The 23906-nt window shown below is 40.2% G+C and overlaps 1 protein-coding gene across 1 annotated transcript in view; it reads right to left on the reverse strand.

The window, feature by feature from the left end:
* Positions 1-23906, reverse strand: part of LOC140195385 (contactin-associated protein-like 2) — a 1890266-nt gene that overhangs the window by 81882 nt on the left and 1784478 nt on the right. The window contains exon 21 of the mRNA XM_072253599.1: positions 15623-15716. Within this exon, the coding sequence (XP_072109700.1) occupies positions 15623-15716 (94 nt within the window). The remainder of the gene's footprint in view (positions 1-15622; positions 15717-23906) is intronic.

The following is a 23906-nucleotide window of genomic DNA, read 5'->3' on the forward strand; positions in this document are numbered from 1 at the left end:
CAGACTAATGATGTTCTTGAATACTCCCATCAGTTAGTTGGCACAAAGTTGCTCTGACATCAGTCTCTGAGACAGAGGTCACAGGGTCACCGGGTGCTGCAGAGATTCACACAGGTGCCGTTTATATTCTCCCTTTCAAAGTGCATAAAAGGGAGTAAACGCCTACAGCCATTCATGATGTTCGACCAGGTGAGAGACATGGAAGCGCTACAGCGTGGTTGAGCTTGGCTGAGGCCTGGCCTCATCTGTCGCTGCTGCCCTTCTGTGTTCAAGTGGTGGAATGACAGGCTCGATTTAGAACATAGAACATTACTGCACAATAGAGGCCCTTCAGCCCAAAATGTTGCACCAAAATTTTAACCTAATCCAAGATCAAGCAACCTTTCCCTCCCATATAGCTCTCCATTTTTCTTTCATCCATGTTTCTAAGAGTCTCTTAACTGTGCCTAGCATATGTGGCCTTCTCCTTCCCACCCTCCCCCACCTTCTTTATAGGGTCTCTGCCCCTTCCCTCTTCAGTCCTGACGAAGGGTTCCAGCCCAAAATGTTGACTGATCGTTTCCACGGATGCAGTCCGACCTGCTGAATTCCTCCAGCGTGTTGTGAGTGTTGCTTTGACCCCAGCATCTGCAGAGTATTTTGTGTTTACTAACAGTGTGCCAGAGGTCCGCGAGTGTCAGGGAGCAGGAGTGAGTTTCATTGCTATTACAAAGGAAAAAGTGCCAGGCAAACTGAAAGGACTTAAGGTGGATAAGTCACCTGAACCAGATGGACTACATCCCAGAGTCCTGACAGAGTTTGCTGAAGAGATAATGGATACATTAGTTATGATCTTCCAAGAATCACTTGATTCTGGCAAGGTCCCAGAGGACTAGAAGATTGCAAATGTCACTCCACTTTTTAAGAAGAGAGGAAGGCTAAAGAAAGGAAATTAAACACCAGTTAGCTTAACCTCTGTGCCTGGGAAAGTGTTGGAGTCCATTATTAAGGATGAGGTTTCAGGGTTCTTGGAAACTAATGATAAAATAAATCAAAATCATCATGGTTTCTGTGAAGGGAAACCTTGCCTGACAAATCAGTTAGAGTTCTTTGTGGAAGTAACAAGCAGGGTGGACAAAGGAAAGACAGTGGAAATCAGTTACTTAGATTTTCAGAAGGCATTTGATAAGCTGTCTCACATGAGGCTGCCTAACAAGATAAAATCCTCTGGCGTTACAGGAAAGATACTGGCATGTATAGAGGAATGGCTGACAGGCAGGAAGCAGCGACTGGGAATAAGAAGGGCCTTTTCTGGTTGGCAGCCAATAACTAGTGGCGTTCCTCAGCGTCAGTATTGGGACCACTACTTTTCACATTGTTTGTCAATGATTTGGATCATGGAATTGATGGCTTTGTAGCAAAATTTGCGGATGATACGAAGACAGGTGGAAGGATAGGTAGTGCTGAGAAAGCAATGTGATTGCAGCAGGACTTAGATAAATTCGAAGAATGGGAAAAAAGTGGTAGATGGAATACAGTGTTGGGAAATCTATAATAATGCATTTTGGTGGAAGGAACAATAGTGCAGACTATTGTCTAAATGGGGAGAAAGTTCAAACATCAGAGATGCAGAGGGACTTAGGAATTCTCATGCAAGACTCCCAGGAGGTTCATTTACAGATTGAGTCTGTGTTAAAGAAGGCTAATGCAATGTTGGCATTTATTTCAGAGGGAATAGAATATAAAAGCAAGGAAATAATGCTGAAGCTTCATAAAAAACCAGTCTGGCCACTCTTGGAGTATTGTCAACTTAGAGTATTTTGGCCCCGTATCTCAGAAAGGATGTGTTGTCTTTGGTCCAGGGGAGGTTTACGAGAATGTTTCCAGGAATGAAGGGGTTAACATATGAGGAGCATTTGGCAGCTTTGGGCTTGTACTCACTGGAATTTGGAATAATGTGGGGGGAACTCATTGAAACCTACAGAATGTTGAAAGGACTAGATAGGGTAGATGTGGAAAGGATGTTTCTTATGGTGGGGGTATCAAGAACCAGGGGGCACAGCCTCAAAATTGATGGGTTAGCTTTTAGAACAGAGGTAAGGAGGAATTATTTTAGCCAGAGAGTTGCAAAGTTATGGAATGCACTGCCACAGACTGCTGTGGAGGCCAAGCCTGTGGGTATACTTAAGGCAGAAGTTGATGGTTTTCAGATTGGTCAGGGCATCAAGGGGTATGGTGAGAGGGCAGATGTATGGGGTTGAAGGGCCTGGGATCTGCCATGATGGAATGGCGGAGCAGACTCCATGGACTGAATTGCCTAATTCTGCTCCTATGTCTTATGGTCTTATGGTGTAATGATAGAGAAGGCATCTGGGTGGGCTGTTTTGTGACTGCTGATCACAGTGCTCAACTCCTCCATTGGTTGCCTGATGTCGGCCTGAGGCGGAATGTACACCACTACCAGGATGATGGCAGATAAAAGGAATAACATTTGACCACTAGATGTTCCAGCTTGAGTAAGCAGGACTGAAACAGAACTGCCATGTCTGTGCACCACAACGAGGTTATCATAAAACATACTTTAAAACAAAGGCAGGTCTTGATCACTCCCTTGCAAAACCTGTTCTTCTAAGGTACTGTTCCTTTATTAGGTCCATGTACAACGTCTGCTGTCCGAAGATTCACTCGACATGCCTTTGCAGCTCCAGTCCTTCTCCCTTTTATGTTAATCTCAGGAAATGCCAGAAGTAATCATGGGAGGTTCCAACTTCAACGTTAGCCACAATAATCTTTACAGACCTGGCAATACTTTATGCTTTATTGTCGCCAAACAATTGATACTAGAACATACAATCATCACAGCGATATTTGATTCTGCGCTTCCCACTCCCTGAATTACAAATTGATAGTAATTATTAAAAATTTAAATTATAAATCATAAATAGAAAATAGAAAAATGGAAAGTAAGGTAGTGCAAAAAAGCTGAGAGGCATGTCCAGATATTCGGAGGCTATGGCCCAGATCTGGGTCAGGATCCGTTCAGCAGTCTTATCATAGTTGGAAAGAAGCTGTTCCCAAATCTGGCCGTACAAGTCTTCAAGCTCCTGAGCCTTCTCCCGGAGGGAAGAGGGACGAAAAGTGTGTTGGCTGGGTGGGTCGTGTCCTTGATTATCATGGCAGCACTGCTCCGACAGCGTGCGGTGTAAAGTGAGTCCAAGGACAGAAGATTGCTTTGTGTGATGTGCTGCGCCGTGTTCACGATCTTCTGCAGCTTCTTCCGGTCTTGAACAGGACAACTTCCATACCAGGTTGTGATGCACCCTAGAAGAATGCTTTCTATGGTGCATCTATAAAAATTAGTGAGGGTTTCAGGGGACAGGCCAAATTTCTTTAGTTTTCTCAGGAAGTAAAGGCACTGGTGGGCCTTCTTGGCAGTGGACTCTGCTTGGTTGGACCAAGTCATCAAAGTTGCTGGTGAACGCAGCAGGCCAGGTACCTCTTCCTAGAGATGCTGCCTGGCCTGCTGCATTCACCAGGAACTTTGATGTGTGTTGCTTGAGTTTCCAGCATCTGCAGAATTCCTCGTGGACCAAGTCAGGTCATTTGTGATATTGACCCCGAGGAACTTAAAACTTTTGACCTGTTCCACTTGTGCACCACCGATATAAATTGGGTCATGCGGTCCACTACTCCTTCTGAAGTCAACAACCAATTCCTTCATCTTGCTGACGTTGAGGGATAGGTTATTGTCTTCGCACCATGCCACCAAGTTCTTAATTTCCCCTCTGTACTCAGACTCATCATTACCCGAGATACGGCCTACAACTGTTGTGTCATCAGCAAACTTATATATTGAGTTGGATGGAAACTTGGCTACACAATCATGGGTGTACAGTGAGTACAGCAGGGGGCTGAGTACACAGCCTTGTGGGGCACCGGTGCTCAGAGTGATTGCAGAGGAGAGCTTGTCCCCTATTTTTACAGCCTGGGTCCATCTGTGAGGAAGTTGAAGATACCTCATTCCAATGAATAAATCTAGTTTTATTTGATTAGATTTTTAGCTAGAGTGGACCAGGAGGCCAACTGAACTTTATTGATAACCCTGTTTGTAGAGTATGTGAACTCCTCCCAGGTGAGTGTGGCTAACTCAGTGGCAGAGGAACAACACTATTAACTATCACTACAGTCTTACATGGTTTTAAATAGCACATTAACGTTTCCAGCATCTTCTGTTTTTGCTTGAAAAAAAAGGATTTTGTTTTGAGTTTTGAAATGAGTTAACTGGGAGAAAAAAATCTATTTGAAAGGAAAAGTTGACCGAAAGGTTCAGGGTAAACACTGCTGCTCTGCAGATCAGGATTTTGATTCAGTATATTGCCTTGTAGCATGTTCTCCCTTTGGTTGTGGTCTGCGACTTGAAATGCTCACTTTGTTTTTCTTCCAACAGTATTTCCAATACATTCTATTTCTGTTCTCCCTATTATCATTTGGGTTTCCCCCCAGGTACTATAACTTCCTCTCACTTGCCAAACGTATGCTGGCAGGTTAATTGGTTACTCTTTTAATTGGTCTTTCAATTACTCCTCATTTGAGGGCCATGGCAAAAGAATCAAACGGACATGTCAGACAGGCATGTCAGAGAGAAAAAGGTACAAGGAAATGGTGGGGTAATGGGACTGATGGGTTTGCTCTGCTCAGTTGAATGGCCTCCTTCTGTATTGCAGACAAAACTAAATGGAATAGAAAAGCATTACGGAAATATGAATTCACGTTGCTGGACCAAATGTAAATTGGCCAAAGACCATTCAGATCTATTGCCAGGAAACATTGATTCACAATAAGCGTGATCCCTTAATTTCTCATCAGGTAACAAAGGAGAAAAGCCCTGAAATGATTCAAGGGGCAGCTGGATGCTGTGATGAACAACCCACAGTTTTCTTGGTAATGGTAGCTGGATGAAGTGAATGGCCTTCCTCATCTGTAGCTATATTTGTGATGCTTCACACAAGTTAATTAATCATACCTGCTGCTTCCCAGAGTGAAGTGTAGAAATTTCACATTGAATTTGCAATGATCTATGTATTGAAATGTAAAAATATCTGCAGTATAATCTGAATTAAATGGAATAGCCAGCGAATATTCTGAACTTTCAATAAATGATTATCGTGATGGAAGTCAATTGTAAAATCCAGTCTTTATTGGGTGAGTTTAAGGTAGTGTTTTCATATTTTAGGGAGAGAATCCTTTAAAACTTTATTCAGCCATGTCCTTATAAACTTAATGTTGGCTTTGACAGTTATAATTAAAAATACTGTTACCATGTAACATGAGAATGAATGTTGATATCACCTAGCAAATTAAAGATTGTTACTTGATATTTAAGATGCATTTAATTTTGAGGCAAGAAAAATTGCACAGTCTCGGGTCACGATCACAAAGATGGAATTCTGTACCCTTCAGACTTAACATGTTACATGTTTTTGTTTTTTCCAGCGGGCCGATTGTATTGGGGGGGGGGGAGGAAGAGGAGAGAGAGAGAGAGAGAGAGAGAGAAAGAAACAAAAACAAAAACAAAAACATACAGGTCCGTGAGTGAAATTTGAAAAAGGAGCATTCGTGGGCTTTTTGGCATTTTGTGGCAGGCCAATGAAATAATGATTCATTAGCAAGTGCAAATAAAAATAAGGCAGGGACAAGTGGACCAGACCTTGTTGGAGTGGACCTGTGTTAGAGTTGGGAGGCGTTGGCTCATCAGGCTTCGGTGAGAATAGGCTTGGGTGAGGTATGTATCTGGTAGGTTTCTTCTTTATCTTTATTCTTCACCTGTTAGTACATAGTTAGAACAATCAGGATGGCTCCAGGGTCTATGTTGTGCTCTTTGAGCTCCAGCTTCCTGGATAATCACATCTACACCAGGTGCACTGAGCTGCAGCTCCTCAGAGATCATATTAAGGAACTAGAGATGCAGCTCAAAGACTTTCAGCTTACATGGGAAACTAAGGAAGGGATAGACAGGATCTACATGGATCATTTGTTACCCCTAGGTTGCAGGAGGCAGGTACCTGGATGAATGTCAGAAGAGGGAAAAGAAATAGGCAGCCTGTGCAGGGTACCCCTGTGGCCATTAAATTTGATGCTGATTTTGGATCCCAAGGGAAAGAATTTGTAGAATGCCTACAAAATGGGTTTTTAGAGCAGCATGTGGTTGAATCCACTAGGGGATCAACTATTCTGGATTGGGTGTTGTGTAATGAACTGGATTTTATTAGTGAGTTTAAGGTCAAGGAACCCTTAGGAGACTGATCATAATATGATAGCATTCATTCTACAGTTTGAGAGGAAGAAGATGAAGTTGGATGTATCAGTATTACAGCGTAGTAAAGGGAATTACGTAGGTATGAGAGAGGAGCTGGCCAAAGCTGATTGGAAGGGGACACTAGCAGGGATGATGGCAGTGCAGCAATGGTTGGAGATTCTGGGAGCAATTTGGAAGGCAAATGATAGCAACATTGAGAAACAGAAGTATTCTAAAGACAGGATGACACAACTGTGGATGAGAAGGAAAGTAAAAGCCAACATAAAAGCAACAGAAAGGGCATATAACAGAGCAAAAATTAGTGGGAAATTAGAGGACCGCGAAGCTTTTAAAAATCAACAGAAGGCAATTAAAAAAGCCACAAGGAGGAAAAAGTTGAAATATGAAGATAGCTAGACAATAATATCAGAGGATACCAAAAGCTTTCAGATATATAAAGAACAAAAGAGAGGTGACAGTAGATGTAGGACTACTGGAACATGACACTGGAGAGGTAGTAATGGGGGACAAGGAAACGGCAGATGAACTGAATAAGTATTGTGCATCAATCTTCGCTATGGAAGACAATAGCAGTATGCTAGAGGTTCAGAAGTGTTAGAGAGCAGATGTGAATGCAGTTGCTATTACTAAGGAGAAGGTGCTTGGGAAGCTGAAAGGTCTGAAGGTAGATAAGCCACCTGGACCAGATGGAGTACAACCCAGAGTTCAGAAAGTGGTAGCTGAAGAGATTGTGGAAGTATTAGTAATGATCTTTCAAGAATCACTAGATTTTGTCATGATTTCAGATGATTGGAAATTGCAAATGTCATTCCATACTTTAAGAAGGAGGGAGGCAGAAGAAAGGAAATTAAAAGCCAGTTAGCCTAACCACAGTGGTTGGGAATATGTTGAAGTTGATTGTTAAGGATGAGCTTTCAGGGTGCTTGGAGGCACAGAGTAAAATAGGCCAAAGTCAGCATGGTTGCCTTAAGGGGAAATCTTGCCTGACAAATCTGTTAGAATACTTTCAGGAAATAACAAGCCGGATAGACAAAGGAGAATGGAGGATGTCATCTACTTGGATTTTCAGAAGGCCTTTGACAAGGTGCTGCACATGAGGCTGTTTAGCAAGATAGGAGCTCATGGTATGACAGAAAAGTTACTAGCATGGATAGAGTATTGCCTGATTGGTAGGGGGCAAAGGATGGGAATATAAAGAGCCTTTTATGATTGACTGCTGGTGACAAGTGGTGTTCCACAGGGGTCTGTGTTGGGAATGATTCTTTTTACTTCGTATGTCAATGATTTGGATGATGGAATGTATTTTGTGGCCAAGTTTACAGATGATACAAAGATCAATGGAGGGACAAGTAGTGTTGAGAAAGCAGGAAGGCTGCAGAAGAACTTAGATAGATTATGAAAATGGCCAAAGAAGTGGCAGATGGAATACAGTGTGGGAAGTGCATGAACACGCACTTTGGTAGAAGAAATGAAAGGGTGGACTATTTTCTAAATGGAGAGAAAATTCAAAAATCCGAGGCACAAGGGACTTGGGAGTCCTCATGAAGGGTTCCCTAAAGGTTAACTCCCAGGTTGAGCTGGTGATGTGGAAGGCAAATACAATGTGAGCATTCATTTTGAGAGGACGAGAATATAAAAAACGTAATGCTGAAGCTTTATAGGGCACTGGTGAGGTCTCCCTTAGAGTATTGTGAGCAGTTTTGGGTCCCTTATCTAAGAAAGGATGTGCTGACATTAAGAGGGCTCAAAGAAGGCTCAAGAGAATGCTTCTGGGAATGAGAAGGTTATCCTATGAGGAGCGTTTGTTGGCTCTAGGCCGATACTCCATGGAATTTAGAAGAATGTGGGTAAGGGTTGCATGATCTCATTGAGTCGTATCGAATGTTGAAAGGTCTATATTTAGTGGATTTGGAGAGGACATGTGCTTTAGTAGGGGAGTCTAGGACCAGAATAGAGGGATGTTTATTTAGAACAGAGATGAGGAGGAATTTCTTTAGGTAGAGGGTGGTGAATCTGTGGTATTTGTTGCCACAGGTGACCGTGGAGGCCAGGTCAATGAGTGTATTTAAGGTGTAGGTTGATAGATTCTTGATTAATCAGGGTGTGAAAGGTTGAGGAGGGAAGACACGAGAATGGTGTTGAGAGGGAAATAGATCAAATGGTTGAGTAGATTTGATGCTCCGATGTCTTTTGGTCTCACTATCTTATTTTCTGGCTGATATAATTAATTGTTACTAGTCAAAAAAGATGCAACTTAATGTTCTGTGATTAGTGTTTTTCTCATGGTGCTTTTGACTTGCATAGTAGGAGTGCAGTACTCAGTTGAGAGATAAGATTAATAAGTCCGGTAGGAAGTCACTGATAACCTCAAACTGTTAAGTAATTACATTTCCCTTGCATCTTATCGTACAACATTAATCACATCAAATAAATGATTATGTTAAATTCTAAGCCCCTAGTGGTTGAAAATGTGAATAAATTTACAAAATTTAAAACTTGCACCATTCTTTTTGAATTTAGAGAAACAATATAGGATAGGTGAATCTCAATTAATAAGAAGAGTAAGGCTCATCTAATTCACCAGCTATGTTCCTGGGGTGCATTAAACAATGAAAATAAGCTTTTTGTCTGATCAAGCAATTGACTATGAATTCATTAAAACATACCAAGATAGCAAATGAGAGAAAAGAGAAGTGCTGGAAAGATTTAGGATCCCAAATCACCATTTGTCACCCATGCATTCCACAGTTATTGTTTGTAATGTCTCAATTTACTACATTATCAAAATACATCCAACTCTTTGAAAAATATCTAAGTAATCCAGGTGAACCAAGTGAACATTTTCCCAAGAAGTTTTTCCCACTTAGTCAATGAAGTAATACAATATCTTGCAGGTTAACTTTGGGATGATCCTGAAGTAATGTGTGACCTTGTCCCTTGGTCCTACAGTTGTGGAAAAGTTGAAACAGCTTGCCACAAATATATTATTGAATTCGTCTATAAGTCTAAAAAGCAACTACTATATCCCTTCTGAATCTCATTTTCTGAGGATTCACAATTTACAAAATTGATCACCATGAATTAACACCTTCATCCACTCAAGCATTCTGTTATTGCTCCCATCTGCATCCAAGTGCTCTCCACTCAGCATCATTGCATTTTCAGAAGATGTGATATTTTAAAAATAAAAATAATTTTACAGTTCACAATCAGCTAAATATGTCATGGGGTTCAATAGTCCACTAATGTTTACAAAAGCTAGTAAATGACAAAATAGTTTGACCACATAAGCAGCAGAGGGCACTCTTTCCATACGGCATCTCCCTAATAGATTCATTAACTGCTTTGCAACAGGCATGCAATTGCTGCACTTGGTATTGAGTTTTTTATAAATCAGAGGAAACATTAAAGAAATCATATGAAAGGATTTAAGAGACACGTGAAATTCAAACTTTTTAGTCATCTTTATCTCCCAATGTGTTCTTTGTCTATTTTCATTTTCCAACTAATCTGTGCCCGTCATTCTATGAATAAAATCTGCAGGACTGAAGGCAGCAACTGAACAATTTACTATCACGTTCATAGCATTTGTATACATTTCTCTAAAACAAGTTCTTGAAATAAATTCATTTGACTCACTCTATAAACTTAACGTTTGAAAGACAAACACTTAGTTTATTTCCCCCCCTTTGAGAAGGGGCACATAAATCTGCACGGATTTCCACTCTTCAAGAAGGAAGAGAGGCAGAAGAAAGGAAACTATAGGCCAGTTAGTCTGATCTCAGTGGTTGGAAAGATGTTGGATTCGATTGTTAAGAATGTGGTTTTGGGGTACTTGGAGGCACGTGATAAAGAAGTCCATAGTCAGCATGGTTTCCTCAGGGGGAAATCTTGTCAGAAAGATCTGTTGGAGTTCTTTGAAGAAGTAACAAGCGGGATAGACAAAGGAGAATCGGTTGATGTTGTGTACTTAGATTTTCAGAAGGCCTTTAACAACGTGCCACACATGAGACTGCTTAACAAGCTACAAACCTATGGTATTACGGGAAAGATTCTAGGATGGCTAAAGCAGTAGCTGATTGGCAAGAGGCAAAGAGTGGGTATAAAGGGAGCCTTTTCTGGTTGGTTACCAATGACTACTGCGTCTGTGTTGGGCAATTCTTTTTACATTATATGTCAATGATTTGGATAATAGAATTGAGGGCTTTGTTGCAAAGTTTGCAGACGATATGAAGATAGGTAGAGGGGCAAGTAGGTTTGAAGAAATAGGGGCGCTACAGAAGGTCTTAAACGGATTCGGAGAATGGGCAAAGAAGTGGCAGACGGAATATAGTGTTGGGAAGTGTATGGTCATGCACTTTGGCAGAAGAAATGAAGGGATTGACTATTTTCTAAAATACAAGAGTCTGAGATGCAAAGGGATTTGGGAGTGCTTGTGCAGGATTACTGAAAGGTTGATTTACAGGTTGAGTCTGTGGCAAGGAAGTCAAATGCAATGTTAGCATTCATTTCAAGAGGACTAGAAAATAAAAGCAAGGATGTAATGTTGAGACTTTATAAAGCACTGGTGAGGCCTTACTTGGAATATTGTGAGCAGTTTTGAGCCCATTATCTTAAAAAGAATGTTCTGAAACTACGGAGGATTCAAAGGATTTTCATAAGAATGATTCCACGATTGAATGGCTTGTCATATGATGAGTGTTTGATGGCTCTGGGCCTGTATTCACTGGAATTCAGAAGAATGAAAGGTGACCTCATTGAAACTTTTCGAATGGTGAAAGGCCTTGATAGAGTGGATGTGGAGAGAATGTTTCCTATGGTGGGAGTATCCAAGACCAGAGGACACATGCTCAAAATAGTGGGATGTGCTTTTAGAATGGAGAAGTGAAGGAATTTCTTTAGCAGAGAGTGGTGAATCGGTAGAATTTGTTTCCACTGGCAATTGTGGAGGCAAGTCTTTACGCATATTTAAGGCAGAGTTTGATAGGTTCTTGATTGGTCAGGGCATGAAGCATTATGGGAAGAAGGCAGGAGACTGGGGTTGAGAGGAAAAATGGATCAGCCATGATGAAATGGTAGAGTGAACTCTGTGGGCCAAATAGACTAATTCTGCTCCTATATCTTATAGTCTTACCTACTGAGAAAATGCTCAGCAGCACCTTGCCAGCTTTTGGCTCTCTGTCACAGCACTTCAAATGGAACTGCTTTTCTTACATTACTTTATAGGAAGATACAGTGGGTATTTGGAAAAATTCTAGGAAATTTGGCAAAGCCAACATGGTTTTGTGAAAGGAAAAATACCAGTAAGATGGCGGCATGCTTTGGTCCAACCAATGGTGTGATTGTTCATCCTTTATGTCTTTTTCATGATCACAATACTCAAGAACAGTAAGTTCTGCAGATCTACCCCACTGGTGAGTTGTTGGACATGTTGTGCACCATATTTCAGCCTGTTTCAGCAACCCAAGGAAGAAGGTGTCAGTGGCAGTGTATGGAGGCGGTGCGCGATACACGATACACCAGGCGCAGCAGGATGTTTTTGTTGTGATCCCAAGACCCTGTAGGACATTGGTAATGTAGAATACTGCGATTCACTGGTTCATCAGTGAGACTGACGGCTGGGGAGCTGGGCGGCCTTGGTTGTGGCACAGACCAGACCCTCATTTATGCCTCAGGGTCATCCGTTGTAGTGGCTGTGTGCTGCTGGATTCCACACTGGATTGGAACCTGGCCTTTCCCACTGGTGCTGCCCTCTGGTGTTCGCTCAGTGGGATTGCCTTTGTCTGCAGCTGTACTGTGTGATATGAGGAACTGCTGCAGGCTGTTCTTGCAGAAATGTGGCTCCAGGACAACATGCAAGCACTATCATTCTACAGGCTATGGCACTCAGGGACTCGGGCTATGTTAAGACATTTAAATTTTTTTTGTAACTGTATACTTTTCTGCTATCATTATTGTGTGTGCTGTGTGTGACTGTTGGTGCTGTGTTTTGCACTTAGGCCCCAGAGGAATACTGTTTCGTTTGGCTTTATTTGTGTGTATGGTTGAATGACAATTAAATGTGCACTTGTAATATGTTTTTGGTCAAGGGAACCCGGTGGATGTGCTCGGATTTCCAGAAGATATTTTCTGATGAGAGGCTGCATCAAAGGTTATTGTAGAAAATAAAAGTTCAGGGTGTAGTGGAGAGGATACATGTAGGCTACTAAGGGATACAGATAGGTTAAATGTATGGGAGAGAACTGGTAAATGGAATATAATGAAGGAAATGTGAAATTAATCTTTTTGCAAGAATAATGAAAGAAGAAGCATATTGTCTAAGTGGTACAAACTGACAGTTCTGAGGTGCAGAGGATTCTGGTAGATTATTTGCAAAAAACTCGTTAGAACTCAGATGTGGTAGGTTAATTAAGAAACCTAACAGAATGATGTTATTTCTTCTGCACATTGGTTGTCTTTTGTTCAACAAATAAATTTACTTTGAACTTTGAAATTTATTTATCGTTTGTGGAATTACTTATAAGAGTGCGGAGGTTATGCTTTCATTCCAAGAGGCATTAGTGAGACTGTAACTGGAGTACTTCGTGTTATATTGGTTTTCTTAATCAATGAATGATGCTAATGTGTTGGAAATAGTTCAGTAACGGTTAACTAACTTGTTACCTGGAATATCCTGTGATACTGTGGTGTTCTATAAGGAAAGGCTGGTTAGGCTAGGACTACTCCTGCTGGAGTTCAGAAGAGTAAAGGATTTCTGATTTGAATTTATCATCTCCTGAAACATTTTGACAGCGTGGATGTGGAGAGGATTTTTCCTGTGGTAGGAGAATCTAGAAACGGATTGTTGTATAAAATAAAGGGTTAGCAATTTAAGACAAAAGTGAATTGATTTTTTTTTTCTTTTCGGAGTGCTGTGATTCTTTTCCTCAAAGGATAGAGTAATCAGGATGTGAAAGGTTTCGAAGGGTAGATTGAAATATACAGTTAGATCAAGCATAATCTTACTAAGTGGTAAAACAGGTGTGAGGGGCCAAGTCACCTTCTTTTGTCCCTAATTTCTTTGTTTATTTCAGTGACTATTTCATATGTCTCGGGCACCGATGATGAAATGGGCTTGGACCAATGCAAGCTTGAGCTTTCTCTCACAAAGATGCTGAGGCTAAGATTGGGACTTTAGTTCCATAGAACAAACCAGAAACTAGGTTTGGGACTATCTCTCTTCGTGTTGCTTAGTTCAAAATGTAAACAAAAATCTGTGTCAAAAAATGCCTTTTTTATTCCCAGAAACTTTGTATCCCCAGGCACTGTTACATCACTAAGCAGGAGCCATGATAAATAGGAATATCTCTTTAATCACTAACCACTGAGTCAGCAATGGAAAATGGATACTTGGTTTCTCTGATTCAATACCATTTTTCTTATAATTATTATCTTGGTTATAATAAAACTTCCCATTGTGCTAGTACTGATTTGGAAGGAAAGAAATCTCATCTGGCATGGAAAATACACTTTGTATTCTGCCAGTGTGCATAGTTTAATATCAGATGATTAATCTACAGTATCATAGTAAAGAAACATAAATCACTCGATATTTAAATATAAGTTGAATAACACTATTCTTTAGATTCTTGAGGTTTGACATCAGATCTCAATTTTGACCTCATGAATTGTGATTACCCTTAAATCAGAAGCAGAATGTCTAAAATATTAGTTTCTCACACAGCTCTGTTGGTATATGACTGGTTGCATTTCATGTAGTTTTGAGCTCAGTCCAAGCCAAAACCAAAAGTTAACCCCATCCTCTTAACTTCTGCTAAAGTTCTGAGGACTTTCTTTCACTATTGTTGCCACATTTTCAACATAACTGCAAGAGTTGGGCTAGAAATTGAAATCTGGCTTTGGCTCCTTGAGATGTTCTAAGTTGAAAAGTCACCCATTCTGGATGAGAAGCATTCTGGTTTTTCATGGGAAGTATGAGTCAAAATTGTGGTGACTATCCCAGCTTTCTCTTCCTCCTTGGAAAACATGTTTGCATCAGATTATAGATGTTACAGTGGCATGCAAAAGTTTGGGCAAAATTTATGTTACTGTGAATAGTTAAGTGAGTAGAAGATGAACTGATCTCCAAAAGTCATAAAGTTAAAGATGAAACATTCTTTTCAACATTTTAAGCAAGATTGTTGTATTATTTTTGTCTTGTACAATTTTAGAGTGAAAAAAAGGAAAGGAGCATCGTGCAAAGGTTTGGGCACCCCAAGAGATTTGAGCTCTCAGATAACTTTTACTAAGGTCTCAGACCTTAATTAGCTTGTTAGGGCTATGGCTTGTTCACAGTCATTGTTAGGAAAGGCCAGGTGATGCAGATTTCAAAGCTTTATAAATACCCTGACTCCTCAAACCTTGTCCCAACAATCAGCAATCATGGGCTCCTCTAAGCAGCTGCCTAGCACTCTGAAAGTTAAAATAAATGATGCCCACAAAGCAGAAGAAGGCTATAAGAAGATAGCAAAGCGTTTTCAGGTAGCCATTTCCTCAGTTAGTAATGTAATTGAGAAATGGCAGTTTACAGGAACGGTGAGGGTCAAGTTGAGGTCTGGAAGACCAAGGAAATTTCCCAGAGAACTGCTCGTAGGATTGCTAGAAAGGCAAATCAAAACCCCTGTTTGACTGCAAAAGACTTCCAGGAAGATTTAGCAGACTCTGGAGTGGTGGTGCACTGATTATTTGCAACACTTTTCATTTTCATCCACAGAATCTCCTCTTCATTATAAACACGTTTGGCCTATGTTAAAGGTCAGTAAGCTTAAATTTCATGCTTTTATATTAGAACTATTTATCCTAAGACCACAATTTCCAGGATATTGCAGCAATAACGATCTAGATAGTTTAACCATATTCTCTTACTCTGTTTCCTTTACTCTTGAATGCTTTATTCTACTATTAAAAATTTTACACTATAAAGTTTGGTGGTATTTTCTTTAATATACTCTGCTTGATGTACATAAGTAATGAGCTGGTCTTTAATTTATCCCATCAGTAAAATAAAAGGAGATTGTTAGAAGACAGATTGCACTTTGTTCTTTTCTTGGGACTTGACACTGATTTCTTCTGGTAGATTATACATTTTTACAGATTCTTAGGAAATTTTGGTGCAAGTTACTGACCAGATGGGAAAAAAAAAACAAGAATCAAGGAAGGTCTGGTCAATTGCCTTATTATTATACCTTTCCCCAAAAATGGTTAGTTTAACAGTATCAAAAACTTGTGTTTTTGGAAATTAATCTCTACTTACCCAGTGTTTTCTTTTGGAAAATGGTCTATACTTACCCACTACTCTTCCCAGGAACAGGGTCTTCAGAGAATTAAACTTGATATCTGAACTTGCTGGAAGGCTATAAGGAACTGACGGATAATGATCCAGCTGAGCAAAGAATAAAGAAACATATCTTTAAAAATACAGGCATTATAGAAAATTGAAATATTAGTTTATATGAGATCACTTAAAATACCAATTCCTTTTCAAATCAGAGAAACTTTAAATGTGTTGCTTGTGCTAAAAGTTTAATACATATAATGCTGAATCTATTTAGTTTCATTGATTGAATGAATAGAATGAGAAATCTGTTAACAATCCAGGGTTGAAAGATGTTGAATAATTTTTGGAACTTTTCAAACCATTTATATAAAAAAATCCCCCAGTTTATTTTCTATGAAACAGAAATTAAATGTGTGATTTTTGATCTGAGATTTACAGTATGTTCAAGTATTAGGAATATTATCAATGTATTCTGTGTTCAGAATTTGTGACTGTGGAATTATTTTTAACCTGTGATAATATGTTGACTCTACACGAGCAGGAGTGGGCACCTCAAGCCTGTTCTGCCATTCAATTTGATCATGCTGATTTGGATCTTAATTTCATAACAAACTTGATTCTAAACCCTTGATACTTCATCAGATTGAAGGCTGATTCCTGAGAGTTAGTCAGTTTCTAGTTTTATAAAAATGATGAAAATATTTAAATAAGGTAGCATTTGATTTCCATTACTCCTCCTATATCTACTTCTCACAATTGCTGTCAGTAGTGCCCTGGAAACAAATTAATAATTCCTGTAGCATGCAGGATAGTCCTAATCTACTGCATAGCTGAATCTTTGCAGTTTCCCTCTATACTTTCCTCAATATTTTGTCGTTGACCCTAGCAAAATAAAGACCAGCTTCCCACCAGATTTACTACTCATTTCGACTCCCAGGGCAAGACATACATGGAGAATGGCAGGGCAGTGGGAGGTGCAGTCGAGCAAAGGGGTGCAGACACATATATAGACAGATTGGTGAAGAAGGTGTATGGAACAATTACCTTCATCAACTGGAGCACAGAATCAGAGTTGGGGTGTCCTGTTATTGACACTTAATTCAATGCTATCATCCCCGCAAAACTAATACATAAAGCTTTAAGACCTAGGTCTCAATAACTCCTCTTGCAACTAGATCCTCAATTTCCTCATTTGCACACCCCAGTCAGCTTTGATTGGCAATAACATCTCCATAATCTCCAACAGCACAGATGCACCACAAAGCTGTGTGCTTAGCCCCCGGCACAACTCGTTTTATACTTTTGACTGTAAGGCTAAGCACAGCTCCAATGTCATATTTAAGTTCGCTGATAACACCACTGTCATTGGCCAAATCAAAGGTGATGATGAATCAGCAGAGGAGGGAGATTGTAAATCTGACAGAGTGGTGGCCTTCTTACTCAATGTCAGCAAGACCAAAGAGCTGATTATTGATTTCAGGAGGAGGAAACTAGTGGTCCGTGAGCCAACTCTCATCGGAGCCAACTTTAAATTCCTTGGTGCAATTTCGAAGAACCTGTGAACAATTTTAGGATTATCTGAGGTGCAGAAAAGCACTATTTATATATAATATTTTTAAAAACTTTGTATAATAATATAATAACATCTTATAATAATCCAATTTTTAGGTGACAAATTTGTTATGTATCAGTGAGCTGGCCAAGAAAATTGAGATAATTAAAATATTACTTCATATAAAGCACAGTTTATTAAATATAATTTCTGTTCTTTCACCAAAGCATAGTTATACATGAAAACTCTTTAATCAGCAGAACAAAAAGTGAAAATTAGTTGCACTTAAAGGATAAAATTTGGTGTAATTTCAATCTGAGGCAGTTTTCTTCAGAAAACCACTATGAACGTTGATGAAAATTACAAATAAATTAGAAACTTTGTGGGAGCATCGTTCTTTTAGTTGTTGCGTTGCTTTAATTATACAATAAGAACATTTGCAGTAAGAGGTTGGAATAGGTTATATGGCCCCTCGAGTTTTCTGTAGCTTATAATGAGATTACTAATTAACCCTGTCTCATTAGATCTGGGATAACCTTTCAGTTGTTAATTTTATAGGATACTCTTCCTGAAAACTGTGCTGAATATACTTCTATGAACTCATCCTCACCTTTGCTTTATCTATCTGCATGAATCACTCCACAATTATTATGCCTTTGCTAGATTTTTTTATGTGTTGATCAATTCTTTCTCTAACTGTGTGGTATTGCTAGAGGACCAGTTAACCACTGCAATCTATGTTTCTAGTATCTAGTTAACTCTTATTTCCTCCATCCACTCTGATTCTTCTGGGCCGTGATCATAGCTTTTTCACCCTTTATGTTATCCTTTATTATACGGACAAATACATTCACTACTCATTCCCTTTCCAGTTTCTTTCTAAAGATCAAATAACCTGTTTGTCTCTGAATTGAGTTCCCACATAATAATTTTTATGTCTGACATTGTAAACTCAGAGGGAAAAGCCAATTTCAACATCAGCAGTGAAGCCATCATCTGAGGAGGCCAGAACAGATGGAAAAACTTGAAGGCTGGCTAAACTGCACTGCTTAGCCGACTTTCAATTCTGCCAAGAATTAGACTGCTTTCAAGTGCTCCTAACATTGAAAAAACCATTAAAAGTTAAGGAAATATATAGAAAGTAAATAAGTAAAAATTGAAGCTATTAGATAAAAGCTTTTAAGTAAATTTATTTAAATTTAAAAAAATCAAAGTTTCATAATACTTACCTGCTTTCCTTGTCACCATTCCTGTCCATTCACTATTCCAGTATCAATAATAAGCCTGCATTGTTTCATTGTGCAATATACTGTGCTGTATTTTTTAGAAGATCTGCATTACTGATAATGAAGCAGTCCATGCAATTATGCCGGATGCCTTGACAACATTCAGACTTGAGATAATAAATTCATGCCACACAGTGCCAGCTGCTCCAACAAGAGATTCCCTAACCACCCACTGAACATCCCAGTTCTGATATTCAGTAATATTATTAAAACCTGTATTAACATCCTTGGCATCATGTAAGATCAGAAGTTTAACAGAGATAAGCACATTAGTGCAATGATAACAAGACCAGGTCAGAAGGTAGATATCCTGCAAGGAGAAACTTGGCTCCTCACTTCCTGAAATCTCTCCATCTTCTACAAATCAGAAATCAAAAATGTGATTGAACACACACCATCTATCTGGACTTTATCAAAACACAAGCTCCTTGAAACTATCCAGGACAATGTACCCATTTGTTTAGCACCAGATTTAGCACTCCTAACATTCACTCACTCCATCACTGGCGCATGATGTTTTACCACAAGGTTAAGTCACAAGGATGGAGTTACCAACAAAACATATTTTATTGAAGATGGTCAATGTTTACTAACAGCAGTGGCTGGACAAATAACACATCAAAAGTCAAAATAAACTGCATACATAGGTTTTAAACTCATATTCATGTAATTTGACACCAAACTGTCTTACTTTAATGTTTTACTAAAGGTTATTTCCTTTATGTATGGTCATATGATAATGGGAAACAGTGAAATGATAGAGATTAATGTTTTTCTAAAGGCTGTTTCCTTTCTGCATGGCTCACATGATAATGAAAAACAGAAGTGATAGAGATTTTTGTCGCTTGTAAAAACACTATTCTCTTTTTTCAGTTCCTCCATCTTCACCTCATTTGTTCTTAGGACACAGCTTTCCACTCCAGAACATCTAAGATGTTCTTCTCCTTCAAAGAAAGGGGATTCCCTTTCCAAACCATTGATGCTTCCCTCACTGGCATCTCCTCCATTTCCTGCACATAAGCCCTCACAACGACTTCCTGTGCCACAATAGGGATAGATTCCCTCTCATCCTTACTTACCACCCAACGAGCCTTTGTGTCCAGCACATCATTCTTTTCAGTGAGATCTTACCTCTAAACACATATTCCCCTTCACCATGCCACCAACTCTCCATGTTTTGCAGAGATTGCTCTCTACATGACTTACTTGTTCACTCATCCCTACCCACTGATCTCCCTCTTGGCACTTTTCCCTGCAAGTGAGGGAAGGGCTACACCTGCTCCTACACCTCCTCCCTCACCACCATTCACGGCCCAAAACAGTCCTTCCCGATGATATGACAGTTCGCCTGGTAGTCTGTTGGGGTCAGCTCCTGTATCTAATGCTCCTGTTGCAGCCTACTCTGCATTGGTGAGACCCAACATAGATTGGGGTCTGCTTCGTTGAGCACCTTTGCTCCGTCCGCCACAAAGGCAGGATTTCCTCATGGCCATCCATTTCAATTTGACCTCCCATTCCCATTATGACATGTTGAGCCAGTCTCAGGTTGGAGGATCAATACATCATGTTTGGTCTGGGTAGCCTTCTAACTGATGGCATGAGTATTAATTTATTGATCTTCCAGTAATTTCTTCTCCCTCTTCCTTCTCTCTTTTTTCATTTCCCCTTTCTGGTTTCCCTTTCACCATTTCTCTTCTCAACACTCTTCACCTCCCTCTGGTGCTCCACCTTCTTCTTCTTCTTCTCCATGGCCCACTGTCCTCTCCTATCAGATTCTTTCTTTTTCAGTCCTTTGCCTCTTCCACCTATCACTACACTGCTTCTCACTTCACTTCCCCTTCCCCCTACTCATCCACTTTCCACCTCACCTGGTTTCATCAATAACTTGTCAAATTGTCCTCCTTCCCCTCGTCCCACCTTCCTATTCAGGCTTCTTCCCCTTCCCTTTCCAGTCTTAATGAAGGGTCTTGGCTGAAAAAATAGGCATCCGTTAGTCTCGTGAGGCCATGGATTTGTGCCTTGAGAGGTTTCTAGGGCGCAAGCCTGGGCAAGGTTGTATGGAAGACCGGCAGTTGCCCATGCTGCAAGTCTGCCCTCTCCACGCCACTGATGTTGTCCAAGGGAAGAGCATTAGGACCTATACAGCTAGGCACTGGTGTCATCGCAGAGCAATATGTGGTTAAGTGCCTTGCTCAAGGACACAACACGCTGCCTCAGCTCAAGCTAGAACTAACGACTTTCAGATCACTAGGTGAACGCTTTAACCACTTGGCCACACGTCAACACTGGCTGTAATGTCAACTGTTTATTCTTCTCCATCAATTCTGCCTGACCTGCTGAGTTCCTCCTGCATTTTGCATGTGTTGTTCTGGATTTCCAGCATCCGCAGAATCTCTTGCATTTATGGAGGTTCTAAATCAAGCTGGTCCTCTCAGTAGATGCTATAAGCTATTTAATAATATGGAATAGTCAAGAGGCTATGGGGAGGGAGAAAGCATGATAATAAAAAGTACCAACAAAATTTTAAAGATCGATAAAAATTAATGAAATTAAAATCTGACAAGTCCCCTGGCTCAGATTGCCTACTTTTCAGGGTCTTAAAGAATGTGGCAGCAGTGAAGTGGATGTCCCTTGAGTGAGTGTTGTGGCCTTTACAACATGTATAAATCATCTGGAGGAAGACTCTAGCAAAACATAGGCAAATTTGTTGATGAGACAAATAGATAGATAGGCAAATTACAAAAAAATGTGTAAGATGACGTAGGGAGATTAAGTACATGGACAAGAATTGAAAAAAAAACTGCAGAAGCTATAAATCTGAAGTGCTTTGGCAGTCTGAGATACCCACCTGCTTCAAGCAGGCTTCAGTTATACCGGTGCCTATTGTCTAGTAGCACTTACATCCAGTATGATGAAGTGCATAGCAACTCCTGCCTAAGAAACAACTTGGATCCACTCCAATTTGTCTACAATCACACCAGACCAACAGCAGATGCCATTTGATTGGCTCTTCACTCAACCCTGGAACATCTAGACAATGAAGATGCATACATTAGGATGTTTTTCATTGACTACAGCTTGGCATTCAATATAAGAACATAAGAAATAGGAGCAGGAGTAGGCCATCTGGTCCATGAAGCCTGCTCCGCCATTCAATAAGATTATGGCCATGGGCTCATCTCCACCTATCTGACTTTTCCTCATAACCTTTAATACCCCTACTATGCAAAAATCTATCCAACTTCATCTTAAGTATATTTACTGATGTAGCTTCCACTGCTTCATTGGGCAGAGAATTCCACAGATTCACCACTCTCTGGGAAAAGCAGCTTCTCCTCATTTCTGCCCGAAATCTACTCCCGGAATCTTGAGGCTATGTCCCCTCATTCTAGTCTCACCGACCAGTGGAAACAACTTTCCTGCCTCTATCTTATCTATCCTCTTCATAATTTTATATGTTTCAATAAGATCTCCTCTCATTCTTCCGAATTCCAGCGAGTACAGACTCAGGCGACTCAATCCCTCCTCTTTGTCTAACCCCCTCATCCCTGGAATCAACCTGGTGAATCTCCTCTGCACTGCCTCCAAAGCCCGTATATCCTCCCTCAAGTAAGGAGACCAGAACTGCACACAGTACTCCAGGTGCGGCTTCACCAGTACCCTGTATCATTGCAGCATAACCTCTCTGCTCTTAAATTCAAACCTTCTAGCAATGAAGGCCAACATCCCATTTGTCTTCTTGATAGCCTGCTGCACCTGCAGACCAACCTTTTGTGATCTATGCACAAACACTCCCAAGCCCCTCTACACTTCAGCATGCTGCACTTTTTACTATTTAAATAATAATCTGCTCTTTTATTTTTCCTTCCAAAGTGGACGACCTCGCATTTACCAACATTGTACTGCATCTGCCAGACCCTTTCCCACTCACTTAACTTACCTATATTTCTCTGCAGACTCTCTGTATCTTCTGCACAATTTGCTTTTCCACGCAATTTAGTATCATCAGCAAACTTAGATACACTACACTTGGTTCCCTCTTCCAGATCATTAATGTACGTCATGAACAGTTGTGGGCCCAGCACCAACCGGTGCCGCACACCGCTCACCACTGATTGCCAAGCAGAGAAACACCCATGTATCCCAAACTCTCTACTTTCTATTAGTAAATCAATTCTCTATCCATGCTAATACATCACCCCCATCTCTATGCATCCTTATCTATTGGATAAGTCTTTTACGTGGCACCTTATTGAATGCCTTCTGCATATCCAAGTACATAACGTCCATCTGTTCCCCTCTATCCACTGGACTGGTAATATCCTCAAAGAGCTCCAGTAAGTTTGTCAAACAGGACCTGCCTTTGTTGAAACTATACTTCATCTGCCTGATGGATCCATTTCTTTCCAGATGCTTCAATGTATCTTCTTTAATGATAGCTTGAAGCATTTTCCCAACTACAGATGTTAAAACTAACTGGCCTATAGTTACCTGCCTTTTGTCTACATTCTTTTTTGAACCATGGCGTGACATTCACCATCTTCCAATCTGCTGGGACCTGCCCAGAGTCCAGAGAATTTTGATAAGTCACCACCAAAACCTCTACTATAACTGCTGTCATTTCTTTCAGTACTCTGGGATGCATTCCATCAGAACCAGGGGACTTATCTATCTTTAGGCCCACAAGTTTGTTTAGCACTACCTCTTTAGTGATAGCTATTGTACTGAGGTCCTCACCTCCCATCATATCCATATCATCTTTCTTTGGCATGTTAGATATGTCCTCCACCAAGAAGACCAACACAAAATAGTCATTCAGAGCCTCAGCCATTTACCCAATATCAATTCCCCCTTCTCATCCTCCAAGGGACCTACATTCACTTTAGCCACCCTTTTCTGCTTTATATAATTATAAAAACTTTTACTATCCATTTTTATAATCTAGCTTCCCTTCCTTTACTGCTCGCTTGGTAGTACCTCGTTGTTTTTTAAAGTTTTCCCAATCTTCCAGTTTCCCACTACTCTTAGCAACTTTGTATGTATGAGCTTTTAGTTTGATGTCTTCTTTTATTTCATTAGTTATCCATGGCTGGCTGTCCCCATCCTTACTGTCCTTGCTTTTAACTGGAATATAATTTTTTTGAGCACCGTGAAAAATCTCTTTGAAAATCTTCCACTGTTCCTCAACTGCCTCACCATATAGCCTGTGTTCCCAGACTACACTAGCCAAATCCTCCCCCATCCCACTGTAGTCTCCATTGTTTAGGCATAATTCATTGGTTTTAGTTTGAACTATTGCACCCTCCATTTGTATGAGAGATTCAATCATACTGTGATCACTCTTTCCGAGAAGATCCCTAACTACAAGATCACTAATTTTACCTATCTCATTGCACAAGACCAGATCTAAGATAACACGTCCCCTTATAGGTTCAGTAACATGCTGTTCAAGAAAGC

Source organism: Mobula birostris, chromosome 3 (genome assembly GCF_030028105.1).
Source record: "Mobula birostris isolate sMobBir1 chromosome 3, sMobBir1.hap1, whole genome shotgun sequence".
In the NCBI taxonomy this organism is placed as follows: domain Eukaryota; kingdom Metazoa; phylum Chordata; class Chondrichthyes; order Myliobatiformes; family Myliobatidae; genus Mobula; species Mobula birostris.